The sequence below is a fragment of the Manis javanica genome, chromosome 4 (genome assembly GCF_040802235.1).
Source record: "Manis javanica isolate MJ-LG chromosome 4, MJ_LKY, whole genome shotgun sequence".
Classification (NCBI taxonomy): Eukaryota; Metazoa; Chordata; class Mammalia; order Pholidota; family Manidae; genus Manis; species Manis javanica.
Window position 1 is genome coordinate 155,997,976 of NC_133159.1, and position 14,886 is coordinate 156,012,861.

Below are 14,886 nucleotides of genomic sequence, written 5' to 3' on the forward strand. Positions count from 1 at the left end.
TCATAGAGAGGTTAAGTAATTTACTCAATCAGGGAGCATAACTGCTTATTACTAAGTGATTATTATTATTATTATGTACAAACCATAGAACAGAATTCTGAACTCTGTTTGTCTGACTCCTAAGTAGGTGTTCTTGACCATCCTGCCTGTAAGAGCCATGATAGGATTCCCTCCTTCCAAAAAAACAAAGCAACTTTCCCCAACCCCACCAAGAAGGAAATCAGCATTGTCTTCTCCCCAGGACTTTGGTGTTTCTGGTTTATGGAAGGCCATTTTCCCCAAGGGCCTGGAAAGGGGTGGGGGCTGGCAGCAGCCCGCCTCAGAGTCAGACTCTGAGCCCTGAGGGCACACGAGTGTCCAGTGGCTGGAGGGCATTGAGTAGAAAGGGTGTGAGGGTGACCATGGTGGCCCCCAGTTTCTGCCAGGTTCTGCCCAGGTTTCCCAGACCCCACATAAGACCACAGGAGGGGTCAGGCTCCCTCTGCATGCCTGAGATTGACTTCTTTGCCAGCCCTGGTGAGGGAAACGAGGGGTGTAGAGCTAGATGTAAGGTGAGTCAGTAATAGGAGCAGGAGACCTCCTGTGGCTTGCCAGCCCCACTGAATTCTGAGATCCTGGAGGCTATGAGTTTAGCAATTCTTGATCGCTCCCAGGTGAGCCCAGCACTTTGTCCAGTCAGTCAGTCAATATTTGCAAACTAAATCTGGGGTGTAGCCCAGCTCAGGAATGTGGAACCAGACTGAGACTGAATCCCAGCCCCACTCTATGCTAGCTGTTACTTTGAGAAGGCCACTTAATTTCTCAAAGCCTCAGTTTCCTTCTTATAAAATGGAGACAGGGACAGGTGCACTTGGTTTAATGTCCTGCTGTCCCCATTTTGAATTTCTTAACCCAATTTTGAACAAGGGCTCTGAATTTCCATTTTGCACTTGGCCCCACTATTATGTAGCCAGTCCTGAAGGGAAGTAATATTATCTACCTCAGAGTGTTATTGCAAGGATTAAATTAAATAATCTGCTCTAAGTGTTTAGCCAAGAAATGGCAATTGCCTATCGTTCCTTGCTATTAGGTCACCCCCAGTGCCCACGTGAGATAAATGACCAAATGAGTAAGAGCTTGGGGAGCATCTGGAAGCGAAGGTGCCAGGCTGAGGGGGGCTGTATGGGAAGCTTCAGCATTTTGAGCCCCACGTTGTGGAGCAGCTGTTTGCACAGTGGGCAGCTGGTGATTCCCGCTGTGGTCCAGACTGGGCAGCTACGTCCGGCAGAAGTCTACTTGCTGAGAGTGGAAGACCGGGGTTCCGGTCTTTATTACATGGGCGTGGTCTCGGCCCCCGGGAAGTGGTCAGTCTCCGGCTCCAGGAGTAGCGAAGGGTGTGCGAAAAGCCCGAACAAGGGTCCAGGCGAGCCTGGGGGCGGAGTCTCAGCCATTCCGCGTTTCCTGGGCGGGTCCTGGGATGGCAGCCCCGCCCCGCCCCGCGCCCCGCGCCAGCGGGGCGGGGCCCAGCGGCGGTTCGCGCCGGGGACGGGGACTCGCGCGCCTGCGCCGGCCGGCCCAGTTCAGCAAGACCCTTAAAGAAAGGGGTTGGTACCGTCCTGTTGGGGCGGGTTGAGCAGCCCCGCGGAGCCCGACAAGGGTAGCAGGGGCTGCGGCAGGCCTGCGGGCGGCGGTGTGAAATCGCTCGCCTGTGGGAAGACGCTGACTGAGGTGGGGAGGGTCACGCCGCCTGGCACGCTGCTGAGCGGGAGGGGCAGGGAGGCGCTGTAGGTCATGGAGCCCAAGGGCGCGGCGATGGGCCCGCTGGCCGCCAGGCCCAGCGCCGGCGACCCGCTGCGCATCTGATTCAGGGTCCGCCCGCCCTGCTCGCTCCCACCAAACGGGTTGGTGGGGGATGGAGCACTGAGACCTGCAGAACGACAGTGGGTGGGGGCTTGGAGCGGGCCTAGGGATATAGCCCTAAGTGGGATCTTAGAAATAGGGAAGAAGAGTAAGATTTTAGGGCAGGGGTTTGGGCTTTGAAAAGAGAGATGGAGAGAAAGCAGGGGTCCCCAGTGTTGAACTCCTGCAGGGATGACGGGTTGTCCTACCTGTGAGGAAGGGGTTCCGGGTCTTTGCAGCCTGGGGTACCTTGACTAATGAGTCAAGGTTGACCAAGGAGGAGGCGGAGGGACCCAGGAAGGACTCAGGAGTCCGGCATGTTCTTGCCTCCTTGCTGGGTTGGGTTAACGCTTCCCCGAGTACACTCAGGTCAAAGGAATCTGACTCTTTGGTGCCATTTTGCTTGGAACTGGGGATGGAGTCTCCAAACAGATCCAGCGCTAAAAGAGAAATGATAGGACTCATTGGTAGGGAGAGGGGACGGTCACTGTGGGAGGAAGAGGGCAGACGCCAGGTCTGGGTGGGCCCTTCATGCCCAAGAGGTGCATCACTCCTGCCTCCTGCTTACCCACAGGACTGCTGGGCTTCCCAGAGGGCAGGGCCTGGGCACACTCCAGCCCTTCCTTGGTCTCTGTGGATACGGGAGGTTTGGCAAATGGATCAAAGGTCGAGGTGCCACCTAGAGCTAGCCAAGGAGGACGAGGGAGATGAGTTGGCAAAAAAGTTAGGTACTTGTCTGACCCCTTTCCAAGTAAGCAGCCCTTTTGACACAGGATGCTGTTGCCCCCTCAAACTGAAAGGGGGCCACTCAGAAGCCCTCTAGCCCCTCACCCATACCCTCTCACCCTCCACTTACCAGGCATGTTGGAGGTTTCCACTGAGGCCCCCCAAGGGTCAGCCCCAGTGTCAGGGAGTTTATGGGGGGAGTCCTGTGCCCAGGGGTCTGCGTTGGATGCTCTGGCAGGTAGCACTGGGGTCCGGCTCCATGGCTCAGAGGAGGAGAGCATGGGAGGCAAGTCCCAGGGCTGGCTCCTGGACAGGGCACTTCCCGAGGAGACAGGAGACCAGGGGTCTGCAGAAGGCCCCCAGGAGGAGCCACTGGGCTCTATATTGGGCCTGAGACCTGTAACAGGAACAGCACAGACATGATGACCCCAGATCCACCCTTAACCCTCTTGTCCAGGGCCCTTCCCAGTCACCCAGACCAAGCTGGGAGGCTAACAGACCAGCTTCACAGATAGGATGTTGACTCAGACCCACTCAGCAACCTGGAGCTCCTACTCAGCAAGGTATCCCAGGAGCCTGGACTCCCAGGCATGGGCAGGTCAGGCCACCATCCCAGTCAGGGAAGGGCTGGGGGTAGGAAAGCCAGGGTGACCAGGAGCAAGAAGAGAACATCTCTTGAATCTCTCACAAACTGGGCTCCTCCATCCCTTACTACAGCCCGTGTCACAGAGGAAGCTGAGGCTGAGGGAGGTGAGGGACTTGCCCAGTAGCTGTTCGCTTTGGGGAAGGAGGATGCCAGCAAGTGGCTGGGAAGAAAGGGTCTCTCTGGAGCCAGCCTGGGAGCCTCTTGCAGCTTTGCGTGCCCACCTGGGATGTCCCATGGGTCAGCAGAGCAGTGTGTGGAGGGCAGGGCCAGGGTGGGTGTGAAGATATCCGCCAAGTCCAGGATGGAGGACTGTGGAGGGGAGAGGCAGCCATGGCTCAGAAGTGGGCGGGGCCAGAGGAAGGGTGGTCCCTGACCTGTCATCCTCACTCCAGCTCATTCTCTCCTTTATTCATTTCACAAACATCTATTCATGATCCTTCACCTCTGTATTGTACTTTTCAGTCTATAAAATGTTTCCCCATCCAGTTATTGCCTGATTTTTCATGACCCTGTGTGGTAGGTAGGCAGGTAGTGGGGTGTCCATTTTACAGATGCACCACCTGAGGCCCAGAGAAGGGAAAAGATTTGCCTGAAGTCACACAGCCAGGGAAAGGCAGAGCAGGGATAGAACCCTGGCTTGCCTGACCTCTTCCTGAGTTGTCCTGCTCCTCGTCCCATGGTAGTAAAAGACTTTATGACATGTCTACCTTCTTAAGTCAGTGTCCAAGAGAAATTGGCCAAAGCAAACATGGGCAGAAAGGAAACAGAGCTACCCCAGGGTTAGCATGGACAGCTTTGGAGGCCTTGCTCCCAGCAGCCACCCACTCCCTCTGTCTTGGAAATTAGGTATAGTCCAAGATGTTTTCAGCACCATATGCCTGAGTCCATCCCTAGACTGGACCCACAGTATCATATCATCCTAGAATGTCAGAGCTGGAACTATCCAAAAAGCCCACGGTACAGAGGAAGAAACAGGCCACAACAGTGATGTACCCCAAGTCTCATAGTAGGCGGCAGAAAATCCAGAGTCCACATTCAGTGGTCACCCATGAGGATTCTTTGCATCCCACTTTGCTGTCAGCTCAGTCCTGCAGTGCATGGGGTGTGGGACCAGGGGCTGCTCCACCCTTCCGCCCCGGTTTTCATTGAATAAACACAAGTAGTGCTTACTATATACCAAATGCCGTTCCATACTCTTTCAACTATTAATTCACCTCCTAGGGTCTGTCAGCCCATGCAACCCTAGGCCTACTGCTACCCCTCTACCTGGCTGGTTTTCAGCTTCTCCTCCTCTTTCTCTTCTCTCCCTGGCTCTCTGTCCTGCCAGCGTCGGACAACGGCCCCAGCACCATTGGCCATGGGGGAGTCAGCAGCTTGCCAGGACCGCACCTCCTGCAGAAGGCACAGAAGGAGTGAGGGGAGCAAGAGCAGCTCAGGTAGCCTTGAGGGGATGTGAGCCAGAGTCAAGAAGAGTGCAAGGTGGGAGGCAACCAAGAGGTCAGGTGCAGTGGGGCCACCAGGTGAAGCGGAAGGACCCTGGTTAGTGCCCGAGGAGCACCAGCACCAGCACCAGCACCAGGGCAGGAGGCTCTGCCCACTACCTTCTCATGCTCCTGCCGGCTCAGGCGCAGAGCCAGCTGCAGCTGTAGGTCCTCATCCCTGTTGGAGGCCGGGGGGACCGGCTGCGAGGGAGGAAAAGAGGAGTGAACTTGGCCCAGTGCTTTTCGGAGGGCAACATAGGCCTGCACAGGTAAGGGGGTTAGAGAGAGAGGTGCCCACCCTGAGTGTGGGCAGCTGTCCCCAGACAGCAGTGTGGGTGTGGCCTCTGCCTGGATCTGAGATGCAGTTTAAATATCCCTTTCTTCTGGGTCTCCTGAGTGGTCTCCAAGCCCTGCTGTGTGAGGCTCAGCTTCTTCCTGTCTCTCTGGATCCACAGAGGTGATGGCAAAGAAGATGATATTGTGGGGTTATATCTGCCCCCGAAAAGGACAGCTGATGGGGGCAGCATATCTCTGTGCTTCCTAGGAATATCTGTCAGCACACCCCCTTCCCCTCCATGAGGTAGCAGCAGGAGACACACAATGCTCCCACCCACTACACACTCACTGTCCTTTGCAGGCCCAGCCAGAAGGCACTGGAGGCAGGGAGGCCCTCCCTTCCAGGAAGTCTCAGGGATGCGGACAGGCCCTGTGCTGTCCCTGGAAGCAGGACTGGGCTTTTGGGCCCAGAGTAGAGGAGCCTAGGAGTGAAGAGTGGAGGGCATCCGGGCACCTCTCCTTACTCCCTCCAGACCTCTCCCCACACCATCCCAGCTGGAGCCTCACCTTCTCAGCCTCCTCTCGGCTCATGGCCAGGGCCAGCTGCAGCTGCAGCTCCTCTTCCCCGGACGTTTGGGGCCGGGCCTGCTCCAGGTCAGAGGTGTAGCGGGGAGATGAGGAGGAGGCTGCAAGGAGCATGGTGACCTCTGTAACCACATAGGTGCCTTTGGGCCTCCCTGCCCCCACCAAGGAAGCTAAGGCTCAGAGATGGAAATAGGAGGCAGGGAGCAACTGGCAATAGGGGACTCCAGGGGTCTGGCAGTGTACATGCCACTCTTTGTAAGGACTCCCACTCCACTCCCAGTAAAGGTTCCAATTCCTCCTTTACAGACATACAAACAGCCCTGAGGGGTGCCTGGCCAGAGTCCTCCAGTAAGATCTGAACCCAGGTCCCCTGACTCCAGTTCCTGAGCTCTTCCAGCTGGGCCCCATCCTGCTTGGGGTCAAGTGAGGTGGGAGGGTGAGAGGGTCCTGTCAATCAAGGTCACAGCTCTCTAAACCCTCAGCCCATGGTCAAGAGCTGAATGAAGAGAAGGCCATCCTGGGTATCCCTCATGTCAGAGAAGCCCCCACTGGAGCGAGGAGGTGAGTCAAGAACTGCTCTGGAGTACCCCCTCCACCCCTGTTTTCAGGGACAGTGCCCTCGAGTGGGAGATTATGCAGAATGCCACTGATGCAGCACCCTGTGCCCTGTCTGGACATGGGACCCAGGGCATCCTGGGCCTAGTCTTATTTAACTCTTACTAGACAATTGAAATGGATGAGATTATCCCCACTTTACAGATGAGGAAACAGGTTCAGAGAGGTGGTTTGGAAGGCACAGAATAAGGAATGCAGCTGGACACCAGGCCTATGCTTCTACCACCACACCATCCTCCCAGACAGCTACTTAACAATCAGTAGTAATAAGTACATGATAACACTACTGTTATGTTGGGCACCTACAGAGTGCCAAGCATTGTGCCTTGCACGGTACATTCCTTATTGCACTGGATCCTCCTGACATCCCTCTGAGGTAGGTATTATCATGGGTGGCTCAGGGTCGCAGAGCCAGGATTGGCACTCAGGCTGCCTCCCTGTCCCAGCCACACCCTGGGACTCACAGTTATAGGAGGATGGGGAACCGTGAGAGCGGCCATAGTCATCACCATGGCGACGACTGAAGCCCAGCTGCCCACTGCTGATGGCCATGCCTTCCAGCGCCATGCGCTCCTTGGTCTTGAGGGCATGGGTTCGCTCCTGCCGGAGACGCTCCTCATCCCTGAGCAGGGCCATCACCTGCTTGACCTTCTCACGCACGTTGACGCCCTGGTCCTTGCCGTCACGGTCAATGTGCTGGAAGTCCTTGAGAGTCTGGATGGTGCAGAGGTTCTCGCGACACTGCTGGGCCACCCGCTCGGAGCCCGTCTTGAGCAGGTAGTCCAGCAGCGCCAGCGCCTTGTACACATGCCGCCAGTTCTTGCCACTGTCGTTGAGCCGCCGCCACAGCATGCCCATGACCTCAGCAAAAGCTACCGTGTTGAAGGTCAGGTCAGCAATCTCCGACATGAGGGAGCTGGGCGGGCCCCACGGGTCATTGCTGGTGGCCTCGCGCACTTTGATCTCCGCCTCGGAGTAGTTGTGTACGATGTTCTTCACCTGGCGCCGCAGTGCGGACGTTGTCATTGCCGGGGACCTGGAGATGGGCGGCCCCTGCCCCAGCTGGAGGCGGAGGGCCGAGGGCCACCGTGGCGAGGTCACGGTCTCTGAGGATGGGCCGCTGTGCTCTCAGCAGGGTGGCTGTGTCCTTGGGTTCCACATGGGTCTGAGGAAGAGAGGGTCTGGGACTCAGGGGCAATGGCCCACCTTGCTGGCCACTCAGCTGCCTACTCAAGCCCTGGCCAGGTTGTCCCTGCTGCCAAGAACAGCCAGTGGCAGATACTAATTTTTTTTCTTATTTTACTTAATAAGTAAAATGAGAAGCTGGCACTTCTAGCTTTGCATGCTTATTTATCTTCACAATCATACTACAAATACACTATTATTATCTCCATTCACAGATGGGGAAAGTGAGGTTCAGAGGAGGATTAAAGACTTGTCTGAGATCCCAGGACTAGTAAGTGGGGAGCCAGGATTAACCCAGGCAGACACACCCCACAGTCCTTGCCCTTAACATGAAAGTGGCCCCCAGCTATGCCTACCTGCCTCCCTTCCACTTGGCTACCTCTCCCATTCTTGCCAGGATCTAGCTTAAGACCTGTCCTTTCCAACTTAATCAGTCCTCATTTTCCTCTCTTCTCATATTAACTTTTGTAGCTTGAGTCATTCAACATCTGTTTCTAGGGGCCTTCTCTGAGCCAGGCACTACGGAAGGCACAGAGTACAAGGCCTGGTCCAGCCATATCCAGTTGAGATGGTGCAGACAATCACTGTCTGGTGTAGGAAATGCAGAGGGCAGCACAGGAGTACCCAAGCTAGGGAAATCAGGATGAACTTCCCGGAGGAGGTGATGGCTGAGCTGAGACTTGAGATCCCAAGGGAAGGGGAGGGTAAGGAGGAGTGAGGCAGTGAGGAGAGGAAGGGCGGCTCAGAGGGAATACAATGAGCTGGGCCAGAAGGCAATAGAGTGTGGAGTATTGGGGAAGACTACCTCTCAAAGAGATCTAGCCACCATGACCCCACTGTACACAAGAGCCCTGAGGGGACATGGCCTGCGTGTAGGTGGCAGAGCTGGGAATGACACCTATGTCTCCAGAAGACTAATCTAATACCTATTGTCAGTGTCACCTATTTTGAATGTCAATTTAATTAATCTGATTGCTTTATTATTTCAGTTCCACCTTGTCAGTGGGAATGTAAACTCCCGGAGGGCAAGGCTGGTCTGGGCTCCCAAAACCCCCAAGGCCCTGGGTGCATGTAGACCTGATACCCCGGCTGAGGGGTATCCAGGCCATCCCAAGGCCCTCCCCACCGCTTCAGGGCCAGGCCATCTGCCGAAAGCAAACTCAGGCCCAAGACAGAGAAAGGCTCTCCCAGGGCCAGGGACCAGAAACCAAAACTGAAATCCCCCTGCCACTGCCCTCTCTCAGCATGGGCACACACCAGTGTGGGTGTGCACATACAATGGCAAGGCCTGCAGTGCCTCCACTTCGCCCATGAACCCCCACCAACACCAACATCCACCAGCATGGCACCTCTCAGCTCTACCCTGGGACTCGGCAGGAGTCAGAAGGAGCCTGTCCTGCCACCCCCAGCCCCGTCTCCACTCTCCCTCCACCCAGCCCCGCGCCAACTCTGGGCTCTGTTCAAAGCTGCCTGGCCTGAAGGCCTTGGCAGGTTTCTTCAGGGCCCAGGGGATAGGATCCCATGGAGACCCAGCGGATGGAGAGAGCGCAAGCTGAAAGGGCTGCCTACCTTCTGTCGGCTGCTGTCCCTTCCAGCCAGTGGCAGGCCTTCTGTGGGGATGCCCTGGCCAACGCTCGTTTAACTCTTGCCCTCCCCCTCACTAGTGACTCACACCCATCTTCACCTCCCCAACCGGTGGGCTGGTGGGTGGTAAGAGCCAAGATGAGAAATAATTGTGTATCTCAAAGCCCGCCCCAGTGCACGCCCCTTCCCAGTGCTGGCCACTGAAACCAGCAAAACCAGTCAGGCATCCTGTCTCCACTGGGAGCTTTCCCTGGCCTGGCTGCACCTGGCCCTGCTGCCTGGCCTGGGGTAGCGGGAGGGGCCCTCAGAGTGGGCCCTGCAGCCATTTCCAGCCTCTCCTCCTAGAAGGTGGAATGGAGGAGCCTTTTCTGCACACCAGAGCTGGGGGAAGGGAGGGATCAGAAACACCCAGGAGGCGTCGGACCTCCCTCCCCTTAAGTCTGAGGGGCTGAGGTAGGGAGGAAGAAGGGGCAGGGCTTGGCCGAGGGAGCCCGGTGCCAGGGAGGAGGGGGGAGCAGGAGGGAGGAGGGAGGAGGGAGCGGCTGGGAGCCCTGCCAGTGGGGTTACCAGTAAAGGGTTTTATCGAACACAATATGCCCAGAAATAAAAAGGAGTGAAACAGAACCTAGCAGCCCCTAAGGCTGTGGCCCATGTGGCCTGGTATGGAATTACCGCAGTGACCTTGAGCCAGACCCTGTCAAGTGAAGGGAAGGACACTCACTGAGAAGGCAGGGCCTGAGAGGCCAATTCCGAAGTGGAGCAGGGGGAGGCCAGAGGCAGAGGAGGTTGGAGTAGGCTAGGGACACAGAAGGGCCAGCTGGGGGTAGGACACATGTGGAGGGCAAAGCGTGAGTACAGCTCTCTGCTGTATGTAAGGCCCCAAGGAGAACTTTACAGGGAGGAGGGGCTGCACTGCCTGTCAGGACTAAGGAAGCAGATGGCATCCCCAGAGTAGGGGCTCAGGGAACCAGACAGAACCCAGATATTTCAAGTCACATGCATGAGTTTGTCCAAAGTCTGTGTGTGCCCCCACCAGCCCACTACCCTGTCCCATCCTCTGCTAAGGTGGGCCCCTGGCCCACGTCAGTCAAGGGTGAGCAGTGGGAAGAGGGGCAGCGATCTAACTCTTGCTGCTGGAGGACAGGCCAATAAGCCACAGCTCTAAGCTTGTCAGCGCTGAGGTAACCGCGACCTGGGGGCACTGGGGTGGGGTGGGGGCTGCCCTGAGGCTAGAGGTACAACAGAGGTTGAGGAGGAGGGGTGGGCAGAGACAAGCAGATGCCTGGGGGGAATGTCCCCAAAGATGCTAGTCGCAGGATAGGGAGCTCCCAAAGTTCCCCTTCCTGGGGGTGGGGGCAGCAGGAAGGGAGGGGCAGCAGGCAGGAAGCCTTCAGGGTCCTGTATGGCCCTGTCATCCTGGCCCCTCTCCCTGGAACCTGCAAGGGAGAATAAGCCCCACGCCTTCCATGTGGGTACCACCATGCCAGGGAGGGGCCAGCTTACCTCCAGTGCAGGCTTCCTTGGTCCCAGCCCCGGGACCAGCAGCAGCCTCTGCAGTGGCCCTCTGACCCGTGCGGCAGGGGGACAGCACAGCCCTGGGAGCGTCCTCAGAGCCACCCACCACGGACCCTTGTCCTGGAGATCCACGCTCTCCCAGGAGGTGCAGACCCCTTGGGAGGGCAGCAGCAGGACCCCTGGACTGGGCTACAGCTCTGCCTCCCGCCTGCACGCCTCCTAGATGCCCAACCAGCAGGCAGCACTCAGAGGAAAGTTGCTCAGCTGGCCAGGCAGGTCTGCCTCAGCAGTAACAGGACACAGGAGGAAGGGCATGGGCAGGCAGGTTAACCCCTTCCTGCTGGCTGGGCAGGCAGCACCTCCTGAGGTGGGGAGGCCTGTCTGCCCTAGCTGTCCCCAGGAGGTGTAGACCCAGAGCCAGTGCGAACAGCCCACTCCCACCCTGAAGTAAGTTAACCCTTCTCCTGCCTCCTCAACAGGACACGGGGTGGGGGCCTGGGGGGCTCCAATACCCACCCCTCTCCTGCCCCTCCTCCTCTGGGGCAGGAGGACCATGCCCTGGGGCTGGTACTTTGATGGAGTTTCTCCCATCTGTGGGCTCCCAGCTGACCCCTTGGCCACCTTGAAGGGAGCATCAGGATCCAGGCACAGCCCCTCTATGCCCCTCCAGTGGAATGGAGTGACTGGCTGTCTCCCCTCTCCCAACTAGAGGATGCTTGAGGCCCATGAGGTCCTTCTCAGGAGCACCAAATGCAGAACCAAATGGACGGGAGACTGTGGCCGCTCTCCTGGTCTCCTGCCCACACCTCTGCTCCATCAGCACCCACGGCAGGTAAGCCCACCATTAGCACAGTTGTTTGTCAAACTCTGGGAGCCTGCAGCCTACTCTGCATGGGAAGCTGGGCCCAGCATGATGATTGTTGACAGAAGAGAATTCAGTACTGAATTTGAGCTGACAGCACCTTTCTTCCCAAGAGCCATCTCTTACTTCACATTTCTCAGAGCATGACAGGCAGCACAAAGTCCAGGGGCCATTTTTAAGGCAGAAAAATGGCTCAAGCTGGTTTGGTATGAGGAGGGGGATGAGATAGACTAGAAGCCAGAATAACCGTCTCTGGCTGAGGACAAAGAGATCCGGCCTCTAGAGTTTAAGGCTATGGTGAGCCTGATCCTCAGGGAATGGATGATACCCTTGGGCCCGGCTGGAGTCGGGGGATCTCAGGGGGCCGGGTCCCAGTGGGTCTAGTTCTCCTAGTCTCACACTTTGTCATACTTGGTGAAGACACTTGGGAAGACCTGGCTCCAGGAAGCATGACCCAAAGTGTGGGCCAAGGAAGGCCCGAGGCAGGGACTGCAAGGGGTGATGTCTGTGCTGTCACCTGATTCATTCCCTGCCCTGCTATCAGCTTGCTATTCCATTCATCATCCCACAGGCCACCAACCAGATCTGTTTCTCCTACCTCCTGTGATAGCTCCAGGAGCTGGGAGAAGGGGAATCTGAGGGCAGGTAGGGCATGGGGAGGACCTGGCCATGAGATGACTTACCAATACCTGACATTTAAGACCCTGAAGCATAATGGAGGTGGTAGGAACTTAAAGGTTCTTTATTGACTCATTGATTTGTTCACCAGTTTTCCAGAAGGTAGCTTGGGCAAGCCAGTCAGGTACAAAGGTGCAAAGGCTCTTCAACATCCTTTGTGGGGCTAAGCTCGTCAGCCAGGACCATCAGGTCAGTCACCAGCGCCTCTAGCAGTGCATAGACCTGGAACAAGGGGACACACATCACAGGCAAGGGCTCGCTGTGTGCAAGGTGTGTACACAAGGAAGTGCCCACTGTGCTGAGGGGGAACATACCTATAATAAGAGGGAACAGCTGGAGGACAATAAAACCAAAGGTGTGGGTGTTTCTGCAGGACTTTTGTTTTTGAAAATAGTTTTATTTTTCAAACAAGTCTAGGAGGGAATCCTGCATTGGCCCCTTGGACATTAGAGTTTAGAGTGGTTAAAGGGGCAATTCCAGGGAGGCCAGGGAGCAGTGCCCACTAGCTCCTGGGGGTGGCCCAATCCCACCCTGGCTGCCCAGAGGCCAACTTTCCCTCCTGTAAGTTCACACATCCACTTACTGAAGTGTCTCCAAGACTGCACCCTCCAGTGGGGCTGGACCACACCAGCCTTGGTAAGTTGATTCTTAATTTCAAAAAGCCAACAGAGAGTCTATCCCATAGGTCCTCAGAGCCCTCTGATTACTTTCTAGACCCCATCAACCTTCAGAAATCTCAGTGATGTCACCAGTTGCAAATGGAGCTTCTGATCAAATGAGGTCTGGAGTGTTACCACAGTGTGTGAAGCAATCCCAGCTACCCAGCTGTCCACACCAGAGGAAGCCAAGCATCAACACTAGACACACTGACAGGTCCAGTATGGCTCTGTGGCTCTCCCCACTCAAACAAACGACAGTAACAAAGAACAAAACACAACACCTGGAGGAACCCCTGTGGACCCACTGCTGAACAGGCTATCACTATGAAGTCTCTCCAGTGCTTCAAAACCCTGACACTTGTTGGAAATTCACTTTCCATGGCGTTCCCCCAAGGAACACATTTGCTGAGACGCACCTCACAGAGGAAGCAAGAGAAAGGGAAGGTTGTCTGCTCTGGTCCCCTTGTTATCTATTTTCCAAACTGCAGCCAGAGTGTGATTTTTCAAAAGCCTAAGTCAGTCCATATCACTCCTCTATTCAAAACCCTGTCTGACTTCTAACTTCACTCAGAAAAACTCCAAATCCTCACAATGGCCTAAAAAGCCCCACCTACCTACTCCCTCCCGGTGTCCTGGCTGCTCTCTGTCCTCTTGGCCCAGCCCCTTCCCTGCATTCATTGCTCTCTCTAGGACACTCCTCCTTGGGAGGTCCACATGGCCACCCCTCACCTCCCTTCAAGTCTGCTCAATGTCACCTTCTTGGTGAGACCCCCCTGCCCCCACCTGGGCCCTCCCCACCCCCTGGCCCTGGTCTGCCTCTCTTCCATTGCTCATCACCGAACACACAGATGTGTTACTTATTCATGAGGTCTGTCTCAGACACCAGGATGCCCTTCACAAGGGCAGCTCTGCTCCCATCGCTGCTGGGTAGGCACTTATCATTGTGGGATGACTGTGGAGGGGAGGATGGCGCCAGGCTCTCGCCCTCACCTCAGTGTGCAGCCTCTCAGTGTATTTCTCCATGACCAGAGGGTCTGGGGCTTCCTGAGAAGGGGTAGTGCAGTCAGGGACAGGGTCTTCCACCAGAAGCCTGTCCCGACTCAAAGATTTCATCGGTTTCTTGTTATCCTTTGCCTTGTGCTTCTTGCTGTTTAAACGTTCCTGCTTAGAGAGACAGAGACATGCATGGCCTTCAAGAGCTCCTGTGGGAGGTCCTGGACTTTCTCAAGAGCAGCTCACTGGGAGAGCTGGGGCATCCTGTGGGGGTGAGCGCCCACCTCCCACAGCCCTACCCGAGGCCAGCCCGTGCTAGCATGCCTCTTTCCCTGGCACCTTGGCTCCTTTTGTATCTTCTTTGTCTCTGATCCCCAACTGCCTCTTTTCCTGGGCGGCCCCTCGGCAGTCCTCCTTCCCAGCTCTCCCAGCAGCTACCTTCACTTCTGTGACAGGAGGCAATTTTCGATCTAAGGGAGTTGAATGGAAGACAATGTGGCCTGTGGTCTAGCTAATCCCACAGGCAAGAGTAGGAACACAAAGGGTCCTGAGCCAACAGTGCTCTCAGCTGCTTTGAGAGAACTCACATAGACTAAGAGCAGAGCCCCTGGTTCAGGCATATGACCTTGTGGAACAGAAAGAGGGGTGCAGGGGGAAGAGGCCTGGTTCTAGCCCCATCTCTGCCACTCCCCTTTGTATGGTAAGGACAAGTCATTTAACCTCTTTGAGACTCCACCTGTAAAACAAGGGGGCAGAACTATGACAATCACTAAGGCCCCTCCTAGGTGCCAAAACCCAGGAGCAGGAGAAAGGGTAGCAGGGACCTACCCCAGGATCAACCTAATGGAAGTTCCACCAGAAGGGTACACATGGCTGAGGCAACCCTGCCAGCTGGGCCGAGGGAAGGGGAAGATCATGAGGGGGATGTGGCTGCACAGAGGCTGACCTTGCTCTTCTGGCATGTCCAAATAGATGATCTCCTTCTCAGGCAGGCCCAGCAAAGCCCTCAGCCACAGGGAATAGCTCACCAGGCTGTCAATCATATCCCGCCACAGCTGCAAACTACAGGGCAAGACATACTGAAGAGAAGGCCACCACCCTTCATTTGTCCTCAAACCTGCAGAAGTTTGGGTCCTTCCCTTCCAAGATACTGGTGCTAGGAACTGCATGGCCTGTCTAGCCAGCTCCTGTCTAGCCAGCATC

General features: G+C 56.2%; 2 protein-coding genes and 1 long non-coding RNA gene across 15 annotated transcripts in view; 1 reads left to right on the forward strand and 2 right to left on the reverse strand.

The window, feature by feature from the left end:
- EPN3 (epsin 3) lies at positions 1 to 10,668 on the reverse strand. 3 transcript variants are annotated; one of them, XM_036999088.2, is made up of 10 exons: positions 10,480 to 10,668; positions 6,672 to 7,372; positions 5,575 to 5,693; positions 4,852 to 4,932; positions 4,517 to 4,642; positions 3,472 to 3,559; positions 2,735 to 3,001; positions 2,447 to 2,563; positions 2,088 to 2,318; positions 1 to 1,906 (listed from the first exon to the last, which is right to left on the reverse strand). In XM_036999088.2, exons 2-10 carry the CDS (start codon positions 7,231 to 7,233, stop codon positions 1,572 to 1,574), a joined length of 1,926 nt encoding a protein of 641 aa, XP_036854983.1. In that variant the 5' UTR covers positions 7,234 to 7,372; positions 10,480 to 10,668; the 3' UTR covers positions 1 to 1,571. The 3 variants fall into 3 exon arrangements, with proteins under 3 accessions (XP_036854983.1, XP_017524965.2, XP_036854985.1); XM_017669476.3 differs by lacking the exon at positions 10,480 to 10,668 and adding an exon at positions 8,962 to 9,101; XM_036999090.2 differs by lacking the exon at positions 4,852 to 4,932.
- The window catches only part of LOC108402781 (uncharacterized), an 11,545-nt gene continuing 5,948 nt past the window's right edge, over positions 9,290 to 14,886 (forward strand). For 6 of the 9 annotated variants that reach the window (XR_005056209.2, XR_005056214.2, XR_005056215.2 and 3 more), the window contains exons 1-3: positions 9,290 to 9,429; positions 11,201 to 11,323; positions 12,746 to 13,955. This is a non-coding gene — a long non-coding RNA (uncharacterized lncRNA). Of the gene's footprint in view, positions 9,430 to 9,466; positions 10,158 to 10,793; positions 10,939 to 11,200; positions 11,324 to 12,745; positions 13,956 to 14,886 lie in introns of those variants that run through there. The other 3 variants (XR_005056212.2, XR_012130700.1, XR_005056210.2) reach the window with 3 other exon arrangements.
- The window catches only part of MYCBPAP (MYCBP associated protein), a 17,664-nt gene continuing 14,846 nt past the window's right edge, over positions 12,069 to 14,886 (reverse strand). For all 3 annotated transcript variants that reach the window (XM_073235453.1, XM_073235454.1, XM_036999085.2), the window contains 4 exons: positions 14,630 to 14,745; positions 14,023 to 14,153; positions 13,681 to 13,851; positions 12,069 to 12,253 (listed from right to left, as the gene is read on the reverse strand). In XM_073235453.1, coding sequence (XP_073091554.1) covers positions 12,152 to 12,253; positions 13,681 to 13,851; positions 14,023 to 14,153; positions 14,630 to 14,745 — 520 coding nt within the window. In that variant the 3' untranslated portion in view covers positions 12,069 to 12,151. The remainder of the gene's footprint in view (positions 12,254 to 13,680; positions 13,852 to 14,022; positions 14,154 to 14,629; positions 14,746 to 14,886) is intronic.